The 17,086-nt window shown below is 41.9% G+C and overlaps 1 protein-coding gene across 2 annotated transcripts; it reads right to left on the bottom strand.

The window, feature by feature from the left end:
- Positions 1-593: 593 nt before the first annotated feature.
- On the bottom strand, positions 594-17,054 carry PDCD2L (programmed cell death 2 like). 2 transcript variants are annotated; one of them, XM_081033159.1, is made up of 8 exons: positions 16,837-17,054; positions 12,934-13,289; positions 12,654-12,820; positions 12,463-12,523; positions 10,521-10,894; positions 9,436-9,546; positions 5,913-6,061; positions 594-2,091 (listed from the first exon to the last, which is right to left on the bottom strand). In XM_081033159.1, exons 2-8 carry the CDS (start codon positions 13,039-13,041, stop codon positions 1,961-1,963), a joined length of 1,101 nt encoding a protein of 366 aa, XP_080889285.1. In that variant the 5' UTR covers positions 13,042-13,289; positions 16,837-17,054; the 3' UTR covers positions 594-1,960. The 2 variants fall into 2 exon arrangements, with proteins under 2 accessions (XP_080889285.1, XP_080889286.1); XM_081033160.1 differs by lacking the exons at positions 594-2,091; positions 5,913-6,061; positions 16,837-17,054 and adding an exon at positions 8,641-8,821 and having other exon boundaries at positions 12,934-13,164.
- Between the last annotated feature and the right edge of the window lie 32 nt (positions 17,055-17,086).

Raw genomic sequence — 17,086 nt, 5'->3', positions numbered from 1 at the left:
TGAACATGGCACCTTGAGCTGAGCTGCCTCTCGGATGGCTCAGTTGGTGAGAGCATTGGCTCTCAACTACAAGGTTGCCAGTTCAATTCTTTGAGTCCCACAAGAGATGGTGGGCAGAGCCCCTTGCAACTAAGATTGAACATGGCACCTTGAGCTGAACTGCCACTGAGCTCCCAGATGATTCAGTTGTTTGGAGTGCATCCGCTCAACCACAAGGCTGCTGGTTCAACTCCCGCAAGGGATGGTGGGCTGTGCCCCCTGCAACTAGGAACGGCAACTGGACCTGGAGCTCAGCTGTGCCCTCCACAACTAAGACTGAAAGGACAACAACTTGCGGCTGAACAGCACCCTCCACAATTAAAATTGAAAGGACAACAACTTGACTTGGAAAAAAGTCCTGGAAGTACACAGTGTTCACCAATGAAGTCCTGTTTCCCTTCACCAATAAAATCTTAAAAAAAAAAACAAAAAAAAAAACTCAATGAAGGAGAAATTGGAAACGTGGATGGCTGGATGGACAATGTCCAAAACTGAGTAAGGGCCCCCTTCCTGCGGCAGTAGGCAGTTTTGAGGTAAGAAATGTCCAAACATGTAAAGAATTTTTATAAGTTTATTTGAGCCAAATTGACAACAGTTGCTGGGAAGCAAAATATCAATGGATGAGGAAGTGCTCTGGAGAATGGCAGTTTTGCAGCTTATTTTATACATTAGAATAAAAGGAGAAGTAAGGAGGAGTACATGAAATCCATTAGTGGTAGATTAAGGAGATGGGAGATAGCAAAGCAGGGGAGGTTGGATAATAAGGCAAAATAGACGATACGTACGTCTTTTATATTGATGGGTACAGGATAGTTAATAATTAACATTTACAGCACATAGAGATGGTCTTCAAGGAACATGATAACAATGAGGGCTTCTGTGCTCTGTGCTCTGGTGCCAGTGGTTGTGCCTTAAGGGGTCTGGAAAAGATTACTCTGATATTTCAAAGGTATGTTATCTTAGATGCCAAAAGACAATAGATAGGCTTAACCTTTTCACGGTGTTAATTGATTTCACATTTGCTCCCCCAAATCCACAGAAAATTATTACAATATTTGTATTTTTAAGTAAATATAATTAAGGTGCTACATTAAATGATTATTTTAAAGTATAAAAATTTCCTAGTTATTCATTCTTGAGAAACACAAAAATATAGAAAAATGTACATCTGCTTTCCTAAACTTCCTTTCTAGAACACTGAGTTCGTGGGGTAAAGTTGAACACCGCAGTCAGCAGCACGGAAATATCATTCGAGTACTGATGAATGTCACAGTGATAACGTTAAGGTAAAGAGGGACCTTTTTCAAGGAAGCTACAAGCCTAAGCCATGACTACCCGCCATGACCCGCTTTTAGTTAGAAATGTTTAAGTTCAGACCATCCTATGTGGTTACTTTCGGTCTCTGAGTTTGTAAGGCCCGCCATGCAGGCCTGACCTGAGCTTGTCAGGTTTAGTATGTGGCCCCTTTTTTGTCCACAGTAGGAATGGGTGAAGGCAGGGAGCCTAAAACAGCTGGAGAAAGTTGATGGCTTGATCTGTCAGCACCCAGGGATGGCAACAGAGTACAGTGAAGTGCAGAAGCAGCATGGTTATGAGGGGCTGACTGCTGGCTTATGGCTCTTCAGCTGCTCTCCCTCCTAGAATGCCCACCAAGCTGCCTGTGCAGAGAACACCTGCCCTCTGGGTGGCAGAGGAGACACGTTCCGAGCTGCCACTCAAGAAAGGCCACTGACTCTGGAAAGGTCGACCAGCCCACGGCCAGGAGGTTCCAACTCTCACTTCAGTCCCAGCACAGGTGCCAAAAAGCAAAAAGACCACCACTCAAAAACAAGAGTGAATAACTTGTGAGTCAAAACGAAGTTAAAAACACAAATTTGGACATTAAAATTTGTTTTAATTTATATAAATAAAGGGAAATGCTCTATTTAAATAACAATTCATCTGGGTCTTCTTGTACAATACAAAATTCTTCCATGGGAGTCTGCTGATGTTGAGGCCAGCAACTCTTCTCACATGTGTAAATTAGAACTGTTCCAAATTCCGCAGAAAGACCTGAAAAATATAACATATTCAGGATTCCAGCAAAGAGAAAGTGTTATTTATGAGATACACTCAGTATTTGAGTTTCCTTAGTGGACAGAGCCCAGATCCTAGAGCAAGGCTGCTTGGGTTCATATTCCAGCTCTACAAGCCTAAGCAAGTGACTCCGCCTCTCTGTAATAATGACTATCCATCCTGATGATAGCTTGTTGGGAGGGGGATGAAATAAACTGATCTATGTAAGATACTTAGAACAGAGACTGGCACATCTTACATGTTCACTGTAAAACAAAGAGGTAAAGAAAGTAGATGATAACAGAAGGGAAGGAGAAAGATGGCTCAACATCAGGATAACTTGCTACAGGAAGTGTTCCTACAGGGCGTAGTTTTTTGGAAAAGATTACTCTGACACTTCAAAGATATGTGATCTAAAATGCAAAAAGACAAAACTTAAATTTTACCTTACAAGCTGAAAACAATAAGTTTGTAAAGCAAAAACAGTGCTCACTAGCTTTCATTCACAGTACAGTCATACTCTTTCCTACAATAAGTGACCACTGATGATGAAAAGCTGATTTAACAGGAAAATATACTTTAAAGATAAATTAAAATCTCAACAAATCTTCATTATAACTGTCTAGACTATCTGACACTGAAAATCATTTAAAAATATTATCCCACTAACAGTACACACTATCGCCAAGAAAGGATTCACACACAAAACAGAAAATAAATACTAAGAGTTTATAGAAATTTATGGATGGATGAAGCCATGAAGAATGGTACCAAGAAAACATGAGCAACGAGAAGTCCCACTAATATCAGAACAGGAAGACAGGATAATAGAATGAGATGGGTAACTGGTGGGAAGAGGCCACGGAAAAACAATTTTTTAAAAATGTAGTATACCTAAAACTAATTTAAAAAAAGTGTATAGAAAAAACACACAAAACATCTACAAGATAATTTTAAAAATGTAATTAAAGATAATGGAAAGAAAATGATCAAAGACTGAACAAAGAAGGCCAAAATAGAGCTGATTTGGGAGAAACAACCTGGTGAATTTGAAATAATTTCTAACAAGAATGTGCAACAGGCAGTTTGCAGAGGACAGAAGAAGGCTGGAGCCTCAGAACTGGTAACCACCAGCATAGAAATGAAGGTGGTGCAAGAACGCCAATGGAATAAAATACCAAGGACCTGAGGATTGTACATGAGGCCTGAGCCCAGGGACCTGTCACCGGTGGGGAGTAAGGAAGGGGAAGGAGAAAGGAAACACGCAGGTCAAAACAGCCTCATTACGCATCTAAAGAAAAATATCAGAAACCAAAAGGAACGGAAAGGACAGGTGAAAGCTAATTACAGGTAGAAAGGAAAGGCTTGAGAGAATCTCAGGGAATGCAGAGGTAAAGGGGAAAGATGTTAACATGGATTTGAGAGCAGAAAGGAGACGAAAGAAACTGGTGTTGGTTCAGTAGAAAAGCTACAAACACAACAACAACAAAAAAGATACTCAGAAATAAAAAGGAAGGAAAACTAAATATGTAGGTCCAAACATCAGTCTTGTCCGACGATAAAGGGAGTATATAACAATGGGACAGCAAGACGTAACTATTCAGCGACTGGACTTCACTAATAGAGAAAATTCTACAGGCATCCTAACATAAATGTTAGTTACAATGGGGGAAAACAGGCCACCCTCAGACTTCTACATAGCAACATTCAGTGCTAAAAAGATATCTATATAAAAGTGAAAGATGTCAGGGCTTTTCAGAAAAATCTCAGTGAGACCCAGCCACGGGAGATGACAAGAGGCAACAAATAAAAGGGCCAGCGGTGCTCTTACATGCTGTCTTACTCATGACAGCATGGAGTCTACCATGTTCTGAAGAAAGAAAGTGGGGCATAAGAATTTTATACATGGGTTGTTCTTCAAATACCAAGGTAGACTAGCACACACATTCTGAAATAAGAACAACCCCTATGAGTCCTCCTGGAGGCTATTACTTGACAGAACCTAGCTGCCAATAAAAAATCAAAATAAAGGACTGAGGTATGGTAAAGATAAAATGTTAAGAGAGATAGGAGCACTGAAATCATTTAAACATAGAACTAAGGCTAAAAAGCTGGAGAATTATGGTTAAGAATGCACTTACAAACTTGGATAAAGTAAAAATGATACTAAAATATTTGGATGTAGAGTAGGGTATAAATTTCCGTATCTATTATACTAAGGAGCCACATGCACACTACCTAAAATTGAAACATGGAATGAATGTAATTCTCCTAATTTCCGAAGGATCTTTTAGAAACTAGGGCCTCTTGAGTGAAGAACCCATTATCTAAAGTCCGGCAGCCACTTAACTTACACTTTGTTTTCCTTATGTTAAATTTGTATAAATGTATTCTAATATTTTTAATTAGTATGTACTGAATTTTTCTGCTTTTAGAAAAATATTTTTCATGCCATCTGACCATCCATCTAACTTTCCATTTGTATTTGTCAGGAATAATGACTGAAATGATGTTTACTGGGCCAGCCCAGTGGCTCAGGTGATTGGAGTGGCCGTGCTCCTAATGTTGAGGTCGCCGGTTTGATTCCCACATGGACCAGTGAGCTGTGCCCTTTACAGCTAAGACTGTGAACAACAGCTCTCCCTGGGCTACTGTGTGCTGCCCTGAGTGGCCGGCAGCTGGCGAGAGCTGGCAAGAGCTGTCGTGAGCAGCCGACCGACGACTGGCGACTGACTGCCTCAGCCGAGGGTAGCGCAAGGTCCATAACACCAGCATGGGTCAGGGAGCTGTGTCCTACACAACTAGACTGAGAAATAACAGCTTGAATCAGAGTGGGGAGGGAGGCGGAAGAAAGGGGGGGAGAGCAGTACAGGTGTTCTCATCCACCTTATTCCCCGGATCTGGCACGAGACTTCTGGCCATTCCCCAAAGTCAAAATGATTCAGGACATGAAGGCAGCCACGACAGCACAACTAAAGACACTCACACAAGAGGACTTCCAAAACTGCTTCCGAGAGAACGATGGGATAAGTGTGTTCAAAGTGAGGGGGCGTATTTTGAGGCGGATTAATGGCAACGTGTCTTTTACTATAATAAATTTTTAAAATTTATATATTATATATTTACCATATTGTTTGATCACACCTTATAGTTGATTAGATGTCAATTACATGTTAATAAAGCTATTTGCAAAAAATTCTAGTATGTTGACATGGAAAAAATTCTCCAATTATATGAGAAAGAAACAAAGGCTATAAGACCGAATGCACATTTTTGTCCAAAAAAAATGTTTTACATGTATATTCATGTGTGTAGACATAAAACATGTTTACAGGAAAATATAGAAAAATAAACTCGCCACTATAAAAGTTCCCTCTAGTAACTGACATTAAGAAGGCTTTTACTTCTTACTGCACACACTTCTGCACTGTTTGACTCTTGCTTCACATGTGTAACATTTATTATAAAAACTTTTCATTTTCCTTTAAAAAATTCTAAAAATAAAAACTATGAAATGATAATTATAATCACGTAAAAGTTATTTTTAGAAGAGTAATACATTTTCATTATAAAATAATGTGATGAAAATAGTTTTAAGGACAGAAAACAGCGTGGCCTTAAATTAATGAAAACGCTCTCAGTGTTTGCGTTAGATTGGTTGGCTTATAAATTTCCTTAAAAATAAATTCAATTTCCCACATTTTCTGTAATATGCTTATATTTTATAAGTAAACAAAAATGAAGTAGTCTTTCATTTAAAAATAATTCCAAGTTAGTGCCAGAAACTCACAAACTCAAATTAATAAAGGGCCTATTACCTAAATTAGCACTTCTCAGTATGCTGACGAGCGCTGGCATAAGCTGAAACTCAAATGTCCTTTGTGCTCCACAGTGGGTGCAGGCTGGGAGCTCAGTGACTTCTGATGTAGGACAGGTCAAAAAAAGTGGTTCTCCACTCCAGGAATACCTAAGACAAGGAAACAAAGAACAGAGTCAGGACCACATACAAGTCACAGTCCAACATCTAAGACCATGCTTTGCAAACTTTCTTTCTTGCAGAGTACCGGGAGTAAACCAGAGAAAAAGAAAATCCAAAGGCCCGAAACACTTATCAATGCTTGATTCAAAGTCTGGATGAGGGCACTAAAGCCAACATGGAATGGAATCTAAAACTGCCACAAAGGCCAACTGCAAATCAAATGAATTCAAACCCTCCCAGCACTGGCATGCCCTTCGAAGGAGTAAATATTGACTTCGGTATCCATCTTTCTTCAACATACAATTTCTGGTAAACAATTTTTAAAAAAGTTATTAGATATAAAAAGCAGAAGGAAAGTCCATAAGAAAAGTCCATACAAGAAGACCCACAGAGAAGATGATGGAATTATCAGACAAAGACTTTGAAATACCAATAATAAACATGTAAAAGAATCTAGTGGAAAGGTGAACAGGCATAAACAGATGAGGAATTTAGCACAGAAATGGAAACTATAAGAGACTGAAACAGAAGTGTGATAACAGAAATAAAGAACTTCATTCAATAAAAGTTAACAGCAGACTGGAAATAAAAAAATCTGTGAATGTGAGGAAAGTAGAATATCCAAAATGAAACAAAAAGTGAAAAATCAAAAAAAAAGAACAAGAAAACTTAAAAACCATGGGACAATTCCAAATAGTCTAACTACAATTAATTGGAGCCTAGAAGAAAGATAGGAGAAATGTTTAAAGAGATAATAGTAAAAAATTTTCCAAAATTAATGAAAAGACATCAATCTACAAATCCAAAAAGCTCAGCAAATCCCAAACAGGATAAATTAAAACATTTACACACTAACGTACATAAAGTACACATACATATAGAACAACACCAATAAGAATTACAGCTAATTTCTAATAGAAACAATAAAGGCAAGACGACAAAAATCTTTTCAGTGCTGAAAAAAAAAAGTAAAAACTATGATTTATATCCAATGAAAATGTCCATTAAAAGAAATATCAATAAACACATTTTTAGAAAGACAACCTGAGAGACTGTCTCCAACAAATGCACTTCAAAAAAATACAGGGGTGGCTGGATGGCTCAGGTGGTTAGAGCGTGAGCTCTTAACAAGGTTGCTGGTTCGATTCCCACATGGGCCAGTGAGCTGCACCCTCCACAACTAGATTGAAAACAGCAGCTTGAGCTTGGAGCTGAGCCTCTGGTGGGCGGCCGGTTTGCTCCGGGGTTAGAGCGTGGTGCTTATAACTCCAAGGTCACCGATTCGAGTCCCACATAGGCCAGTGACCTGTGCCCTCCACAAGTAGATTGGAAAACAACAACAACGACTTGACATCCTGGAAAAACACCGTTTCCCAGTATTCCCCAATAAAAATAAATAAATAAATAAAATTAAAAGTAGTTCTTCAAGCTGAAGGGAAAACCAGATGGAAGCTCAGATCTACATGAAGGAATGTAGAGCACAAAAAGATCTTCAGATAGTTATTTTTATTTCATTTTATATATACAGAGAGTGCCAAAATAATGTATGCACATTTCAAAAAAGGAAAAAACTGTATTAAAATTGTAATACTCAATATACACCCATAACAAAAGATGACTACAAGTCACGTTTGACTTCTGTAATTACTAGAGGTGCTCGAAATGGTTACCATCAGCACCCAGACATTTCTGATTACAGCGAACTTTTGCTTAAGCATAGATAGTAACATCTCTTAAAATGAGAACACATTTTTTTTGGCATCCCCCGCATATAATAGTTTTTCTTAACAACTTGATTGTTTCAAGCAAAAACAATAATGTGTTATGGGGTACACAGCATATATGGAAGTGGATATATGAAAACAAGATCACAAGGATGGGCATGAAGGTAATGAGAATCTGTGGATGGTTCTTCGTTCATAAAGTAGTAAATGACTATGTGAAGTTAGATGGCAATAACTCAGAGATGTACATTATAATCACTGAAGCAAACACTAAAAAGGCCAACAGCTATTACGGAAAGTCACGAAAGGAGATAAAATCATAAACTAAAAATACTCAATTCACTGCAAGAGTTAAACATAAAGGAAAAGAGAGGCAAAAAAAAGTAAAAGGGGAAAAAGCCAATACCAAAATGACAAAACTAATCCAACACCACCAATAATTATATTAAATGGACTAAAACTCCATTTAAGGGGCAAACAGCTGTATTTTAAAAAAGACAAGACCCATATATTAAGCTGTTTAAGAAAAACACTGCAGACAGCACCTCACATCTGTTAGAACAGCTATTATTAAAAAGACAAGAAATAACAACTGTTAGCAAGGATGTGAGGAAAAGGAACACTTGTGTACTACTGTTGGTGGGATTGTAAATTGGTGTAGCCACTATGGAAAACAGTATGGGAGTCCCTCAAAAAATTAAAAATAGATCTACTGTATCATCCAGCAATTCCACTTCTGGATATTTATCCAAAGAAAATGAAAACACTAACTCAAAAAGATACATGCACCCCCACCCCATGTTCACTACAACATTATTTATATTAGCCAACGTACATAAATAATGTAAGTATCCATCTCTGAATGAATGGATAAAGAAACTGTACTCAGGTGGTTAAAGCTCCATGCTCCTAACTCCGAAGGCTGCCGGTTCGATTCCCACATGGGCCAGCGGGCTCTCAACCACAAGGTTGTCGGTTCAACTCCTCGAGTCCCGCAAGGGATGGTGGGCTGTGCCCCCTGCAACTAAGATTGAACATAGCACCTTGAGCTCAGCTGCCTCCCAGATGGCTCAGTTGTTTGGAGCGCATCCTCTCAACCATAAGGTTGCCGGTTCGACCCCCACAAGGGATGGTGAGGGATGGTGGGCTGTGCCCCCTGCAACTAGCAACGGCAACTGGACCTGGAGCTGAGCTGCGCCCTCCACAACTAAGACTGAAAGGACAACAACGTGAAGCTGAATGGCACCCTCCACAAACTAAGATTGAAAGGACAACAAATTGACTTGGAAAAAAGTCCTGGAAGTACACACTGTTCCCTAATAAAAGTCCTGTTCCTCTTCACACAAAAAAACACACAAAAAACCCTCAATACCAATTGTTTATTGAAAAAAAGAAAAGTTATAAATATTCTATGAACCCAAATATGTGGTGTTTTTTTTTAAATACACAATACCTACCTACATGTATGCATCCCAATTTATAAAAAAAATAAACGAACGTAATATACTAAAATCTTAGCCTCTCGGTCTGGAGAATATTGTAGATTTTGATTAACTCATTATACTTTCCCATGTTTTCCAAACAAACATGTATTACTTTTATAATCAAGAGAAGCAATAAAAGAAAATCTGCCTTTACCTCAAAATCTGCTCCTGACAAGCAGCAATTCTCTTCATGAATTTGTAAAATATCTTGTCTCCACTTTTAATTATGGTCTTCTCATATTTTTCACTACCATCACTAGGAAGACTAAAAAGAGAAGCAGAAAATACTTCTGAGTCTCTATATCCAGAAAGTTAGAATATTTAGAAAACAGGATAATTTTAAAAATTTTGCCAAAGTTAACATATGCACACAATTTAAATATCATAAATTTAATACCTTATAATGTATACCAGTAATCCTCTGTCCACTATTCTCCCAAGCCCTGCTCCCCACCCATTTTCAACTCTGGGATAATTATTTGCAATTTAAAAAGTCATCATGCGTATTTCTTTCTCCATTGTAGAGAAAGACTCTCTCCATTTCTTTCTCCATTGTGGATTATTTTCAAACACCAACACATCTTGCTGCAACCCAACATTATTCTGAAAAAAGCTTATGAACGCAACAGCTCTGGTAAATAACCAAATCATCTCTCTAAATTTCCTGTTGTAATTCTATTATAATAGCAAAAATGATCATTCTTACATCTTTAGAGGGCTTTGGTTTATAAGGCCTTTCATGACCCATTCTCTCGCTTGACTTTCAAAACCATCTCATAAGACAGACAATAGGTATCATATCATTCCCATTTTACAGGTGACAACTGAGGCTCTGGAAGGGTCTCTGACATCCTGGGCCAGTTCTTGAGTCAATAAACAAATGGCATTTTTCTAACTTACCTGTCTCAGCTATACATTCAAAAACAAAAAAACAAAGTTAAAGAGATAGTGAACACAGCTTCTTCTGTAAATACTTGACATCCCTAACTACTGTGTGTTCATTTTCTTACGGGTCCTTATAAATAGGGCAAAGTGTTTTCAAGCTAACTCAAGGGCGACTGATAAAAATCCCCTTCTCCGCCTCACTTTCTCATCCAAGAGGAGTGAAACGGAAAGGTCCGACATACACAAGTTCTGCCTGAAAAAGTCTCCCCACGTACTAGGGTGAAACCAAAGGGTCTGTGCCGTGGCAGCTTCCTGATCAAGTCACCTCCCAACCTCAGCAACGCACATTCTCACCTTTGGGAAAGCATCTGTTCCACATCAACTCCTTCTCTCTGTTGATATTCCCTCAGAAGGCTATGAGCGTGATCTAGGCTGACAACATCCCTGTAATCGTCCTCATCTACGACACAGATGTAGTAGGGTAGGAAGTGTGGCACCGCAGAAGGCAAGGCCACTGCTTCTCCAGGAGGCACAGGAAGAGCAGCGCCTAGAACAGAATCCTGCAGCTGGAGCTCTTGGAGCTGGGCAGTCCAGTCTCCGTCTTTGGCACTGTGAGAAGTGTTTCCAAAATTCAAGGAAAGCTGTGGTGAAGGCGCCTCCTCACTGTCACTTCCCCAGTCGTCTGCACCTTCACACCAATCCTCGGCTGCCAGGCCATTTTCCTGTTTCTGGAAGAGTATCCCGTCAATGAGGTCCAAGCACACTTAGGTGATCTCACCTATTCCACTGGCCTTCCCATCCCTTCACCTTCCTGAGGGAGGCTTCACACCAGCCACTTCCAGTCTGGCACACTCTGATTCACTTCCTGGACCCCGCTTACTCAAAAAAACACTAAAGGTGACAAATAGTGCTTTTCATTTTCAGGGGCACTGTGGCAGACGTAGCACAGTGGCTTTTTCAACCATCTGTTCCAAACTCTTTCAGCTGTGCTTCATGTATCGTAGAAGCTGGCAAGAAAGTACTACATATCCCAGACTCCTGAGCTAAGGGTCAGATATGATCAGGTCCACCAGAGAGAGGCACAAACTTGAGACAGAGTGAAGTGGAAAAAGAGGCCATGAAGCAACAAGAGGCAGCCGGTCTGTAAATGAAGACAGAGCAAGACTCTGGGGGCAGCAGGTCTGACAAGAGCAGCTTCCAGTTCCCCAGACCACAGCTCAACTTCCGGGCAGCAGCAGAGGAGGCTGCTTGACAGGCCAATTCTGAGGTGTGGTTCTGGAGGTCATTCCTGCAGTTGCCTCTTGCAGGCTATCTAATCAGGTAGCAAAAACCCAATTTTAAGTCTGTCTCACCCTTAAAAAGTCCAAGTGCTTTTCTATTATCTGCAGTTGAGCCCTGACAAATATAAGTGGACACCACTACCATCTTTTTATTCCTGGTATTGTTAGTAACATGTCTGTCACACATTAAGAACTTAGCATATATACCAGGGGTGCCAAAAAAAAATGTATACACATTTTAAGAGATGTTATCTATGTCTAAGTGGTAGTTCGCCGTAATCAGAAGTGTCTGGACACTGACGGTAACCACTTTGAGCACCTCTTGTAATTGCAGACGTCAAACGGGACTTGTATTCTTATAGTCATCTTTTGTTATTGGTATATATTGACTATTACGATTTTAGTAGTTTTTCCCCTATTTTTAAACTTTTATTTGTTTAAATGTGTTTTTTCAGGACCCATCAGCTCCAAGTCAGGTAGTTGTTTCAATCACAGTGGCCCATGTGGGGATGGAACCAGCAACCTTGTTGTTAAGAGCTAACCGGCCGCCCCCCAGTTTTTTCCTTTCTTAAAATGTGTACATTTTTTTTTTGGCACTCTCTGTATATAAAACAACATTTACAGACAAACAGAGGCTGAATTTTGTTCTGCAGCTACCAACTTGCCTGGCTTTTTGATTAACGTGAGATTTCCTCCTATTAAATGTGTCACGTGCATATCACAGTAAGTATATTGACTGTAAACACATACATGTATTACACCCAACCACGTATATGGACATACCCCTACTTTTCCCCCAAAAAAAGAAAAATCGGTAAGCTATGGGCCTCAAGACCTTCAGTGCACGTTAAAACAACTGACAAAACCTTAAGGAAATAGCGTTGTGTGGTGCAGAAAAGAGCAAACCACATTCCAACGTCCTTCAAAGAACACAGCTTCAAGTCTGCCGTAAGCGGCATTCTGGGAAATACCCGCAACTTACAGCAGACCGTACGGTGTCGTCACCAGCGCTTTACCTGAGCGTCCGGCGCCTCTTCCTCGCGTATCTGCAGGCACTGGGAGCGGAACACCTTCCAGCTTCAGGGTAAGGACAAACGGCCGTGAGGGCTCCCTCCCGACTGCTAGCCGCGGGCCAGCCCGGCCCGGCACGCCGGGCGCCGCCCCCCGCCGTCAAACCCCGGGGTCAGCTCCGGGACGCCCCACCTACCCGCGCGCCCCGCCGCCGCCGCACCCGGGGAGGGCGCATGCGAACACGTGCAGCAGCCGATGAAACGGGGAACCTTCCAGCGGGCAGTACACCTGCACGACCAAGGCGAGCGACTGCTGGCAACGTCCACACACTGGCCTCGGCGCTGCGACGGTGGGCAGGGCGTCCTGCGGGTGGGGGAGGCTTTCAGACCCGGACTCTGCCCCGGGACCTCGCCCACGTCCTCACCCCGTGGCCCTCACGAGCACTCGCCCACACCGACTCCGGCGCCCCGTCTCACCGGAAGACCTCCCAGCTTGCTAGCAGTCCAGGCGCCGGGTCCGGTGGGGCAGCCAGGCACCATTGCGTCTCGAAGCCCGAGCAACACCGGCTTCCGAACTGCCGCCATGACGACGGGGCACCCACGTGAAGAGGCGAACTACGGCAGCCGAGATGGCGCCGCCCCTGCGCACGCGCACCGCCTACAGCGGCGAGTCGGCCCCGCCCCTTAAGGTCCTCCGGGAAGATGACGTCAGCAGTTTAACTCCTGTCGTCCACGCAAAATCCGGGATGCCCGAGCTTTATTTGACGCCTAATGCGCTGTGGTAGGAAGTACGCACCCTCTGCTAAGAAGTAGTCTTGCCATAAAGTCTTAACCTGAAATAAGCGGGATAATGCTATTATCGTTAACAAGAAAAAGAACGAAGCCCTTAATTTTTGGAGATGCACTTCAAAATGCTTATAGATGTGGGTGGGACGGGTTAGCTCGGTTGGTTAGAGCATGGTGCCAATAACACCCAGCTTGCCGGTTCTATCCCGGGCGTGGGCCCTGATGAGCTGCAACCACCTTTAAAAAAAAAAAAGCGTAAGTGAAAATCGCTGTGATTTGCTAAAATATGGTGGAGGTGGGAGTAGATGAAATAAGGCTATGAGTTAATGATTGTTGGAATTTGGTATCAGGCACATGTAGGTCTGTTATACTTATTTGCCTTTTATGTTTGAAATTTTCCATAATAAAGTTTTTTAAATGCCCGTGGCACAACACAGATGCATTTCAAAAACATCGTACTAAGTGAAAGCAGCCAGACCCAAAAGGCTGCATTCTGGAAAAGGTGAACTTTAAAATCAGATCAATGTTCTCCAGGGTTTGGGTTGAGGGGGTAGGGATTGACCACAAAGGGCTGTCAGGAACTTTTTCGTTGTGTATCTCAATTGTGGTGGTTACATGACTGCATACATTTGTCAAGACTCAGAACTAGAACTATACGCCAAGTGAATGAATTTTATATGTAAATTGTATCTCAATAAACTGGACTTTAAAAAAAGGCCTGTTGCATAAGCACTATTTCAGGCTTCATACTACAGTGTGCAAAGGAAATGAATATTCTCAAGGACTGACACCTCAAAAGAGGACACAGGTGCTTCACAAAGTTGGGCTCCAGCCCCAGAGAAGGCCTGGAGATAAAAACCAGTTTACACCTGGTTTATCACAGCCAATCTGATAGCTTTAAAAGGCACTATAAAGTCTGATCTTGGTGTTCACTTCAGGTCTAGCCAAAGAACTGGGTGACTTGGCAGATGTTTGTTATTTTATTTGTTCCCCAGGATATATTTTTAAATTATAGCAAGAAGAAACAAACTTCAAAATTCTTATTCTTGCTAACACAGCAAGACATCCTCTAACAGTTACTGAGCAGTCTCCAACATGAGTCATCTATTTACATCATGACACTACCTCTTGCAACCTCTTGATTGAAGTGTGATTGCAGGATGAAGGTTTATCACTTAAAGTAAATTTTCAAGATGTTAACTGCTGCTACATTCTGGAATTCCAGAGGCAATTCAACATCAAAGTTTACACTGCCATCATCATGGAGTCCCTGGAACAATGTAACAAAAAACTGCCTATATGTGTGAGATTTAAAGTATCTGACTTAATTCATGATTTTGTAAGGTTTCGACCTCCTGACAAACACATAAATCATTAAGTTTTGATGTGTGTATGAGGAAGTACAAAATAAAGATACTGAAAGCTGCTTCAATCTCACACTGAAGAGCTATCTGTGATCGTTAATTTTATTGAGCTAAGGGGATGGCAAAATCATTTCTGGAATTGTCTGTGAAGGTGCTTCCAGAGAGAAGAACATTTGAAGTAGACTGAGTAAAGAAGATTGCCCTCACCAATGTGGCTGGGCATCATCCAATTCACTGAGGGCTGGAGTCGGACAAAAGATGGAAGAAGGTCAAATTTTCTTTCCTTAAGCTGGGACACCCATTTTCTCCCACCCTTGGACATCTGAGCTCCTGGTTCTCAGGGCTTCGGATTCTGGGGTTTACACCAGTGTCTTCTCCAGTTCTTAGGCTTTCAGACTCAGACTGAGTTATACCCCTGGCTTTCCTGGTTCTTCAGCTTACAGACAGCATATCATAGGACTTCTCAGCCTCCATAATCACAAGCCAATTCCCATAATAAATCTCCTCTTAAATAACTCTTTATATGCCCTATTGGTTCTGTTTCTCTGGAGCACTGTAATATACTGTTCAAGGCTTGCAACAACAGGCAGCCATGGAGCAAAAGGAATCTGCAAGTGATGACAGTGGCAGTCATGAGGGGCAGCAGAACAGGACAGGGCCAAGGGACATGTGGCCAACTGTCATGTGCCAGTTCCTCCTGCATAACAGAAGACATGACACCGAGCAGCTGGCCAGCGGTCCCACTGCTAAGAGATCCTTCACGTTAATCCTTCAAGTTAGTCTGAGAGGATCTGCTACCTTGGATTTTCCTCCCAGGCTGCAGACTTTTTTTTGTGCTTGCTCTTTTGTAATAGAGGAAGTGGCTCTAATGGGAAAAGGCCTTCACTTTTAATCAGTTACATTAAGAAAGGAGGTGGGTCCACAGGGGTCTAAACAGAGCTCAACTATCAAAGAATATCTTTCATTCTACAAAGGTGGGGAGAGAAATGGGAATAAAAAGAAGAAACCCACTTAAACAGAAAGATGAGAAGTGCTGACAATTCTAAGTATCATTTTTTTATCATTATTTCTTTTTAATTTACTATTTTTTTATTTTTATTTACTTTTTTATTGGGGAGCACTGTGGTTTTTCGGACCCATCAGCTCCAAGTCAAGTCATCGTCAATCTAGTCGTGGAGGGCACAGCTCACTAGCCCATGTGGGACTCGAACCAGTGACCCTGGTGCTATGAGCACTGAGCTCTAACCAACTGAGCAAACCGGCCGCACCTCTAAGTGTCATTTTAAATAGACATTTGCACCTGTATGGTCACTTTCTAGAATTAGGGTGTTTCTCACTTTTAGCCTTTGTGGGTACAGTTTGCCTTCTCCTTATAGGGCAAAGAAAAAATGAATCCTGGCTGTCCCTGTCTTAAGGAAGGCATGTGACCGAGCCAGAGTACTGCTCACAAGTGGGTGACACAGAATAGGATGGGGTGAAGGCAGCCTGGATGCCAGGGTCGAGGACAGCAGGTTCCCGTCTGGATTCTGTATCCTGATCAAGGGGGCAGGTCCTGAGAGCTCAGCCGCTAGCCTGTCCATCAGTTCTGCCCCTTGACTCTTTAAATAAAATTCCTTTTCTGCTCAATTGGCCAGAAATATTATTTAATATCTTCACTAGAAGATAAAAGGGTAGTTTGTTCAAAAATCCTTTTTTCGGGCCGGCCCCGTGGCTCAGGCGGTTAGAGCTCCATGCTCCTAACTCCGAAGGCTTCTGGGTTCGATTCCCACATGGGCCAGTGGGCTCTCAACCACAAGATTGCCAGTTCAATTCCTCGAGTCCCGCAAGGGATGGTGGGCAGCACCCCTTGCAACTAAAGACTGAACATGGCACCTTGAGCTGAGCTGCCTCTGAGCTCCCAAATGGCTCAGTTGGTTGGAGCGCGTCCTCTCAACCACAAGGCTGCCAGCTCGATTCCTCGACTCCCACAAGGGATGGTGGTCTGCGCCCCCTGCAACTAGTAATGGCAACTGGACCTGGAGCTGAGCTGCGCCCTCCACAACTAAGGCTGAAAGGACAACTTGAAGCTGAACGACACCCTCCACAACTAAGACTAAGACTGAAAGGACAACAACTTGACTTGGAAAAAGTCCTGGAAGTACACACTGTTCCCTAATAAAGTCCTGTTCCCCTTCCCCAATTAAAAAAAGATCCTTTTTCAATGTCTACCTTATAAAAGGAGAAGAATTACCTGGGCACCTGGCCAGGAGATGGTAAGCATTCTTGATCTGGGCCAGGGACACACCCAAAACAGATGTAATCTCAATGGGGTATTTAACACCATCCAGTGAACAGAAGTAGATACAAGGCCTGCAAAGTCACAGAGGTGAGGAGTGGAAGAAAATGGGGAAGGGGTTTGATTACAGAGGCCAGGGTGCCCTTGTGACACTGACTGTGCCCTACTCCACCCACACTCTTCTCATGGCCCATCCTCCATTCTG

The sequence above is a fragment of the Rhinolophus hipposideros genome, assembly GCF_964194185.1.
Source record: "Rhinolophus hipposideros genome assembly, chromosome: 21".
NCBI lineage: Eukaryota > Metazoa > Chordata > Mammalia > Chiroptera > Rhinolophidae > Rhinolophus > Rhinolophus hipposideros.
Note: the sequence above shows the minus strand (reverse complement) of the source record. Positions and strands in the feature narration are given on the sequence as shown.

Excerpts from the sequence above, each read along its gene's own strand:
- PDCD2L (XM_081033159.1), bottom strand. The coding sequence starts at position 13,041 with ATGGCGGCAGTTCGGAAGCCGGTGTTGCTCGGGCTTCGAGACGCAATG. Across the intron at positions 6,062-9,435 it reads TGTCAGGAGCAGATTTTGAG|GTATTCCTGGAGTGGAGAAC; the intron begins GTAAAGGCAGAT and ends TCCTTGTCTTAG. Across the intron at positions 2,092-5,912 it reads ACTGAGAAGTGCTAATTTAG|GTCTTTCTGCGGAATTTGGA; the intron begins GTAATAGGCCCT and ends TATATTTTTCAG.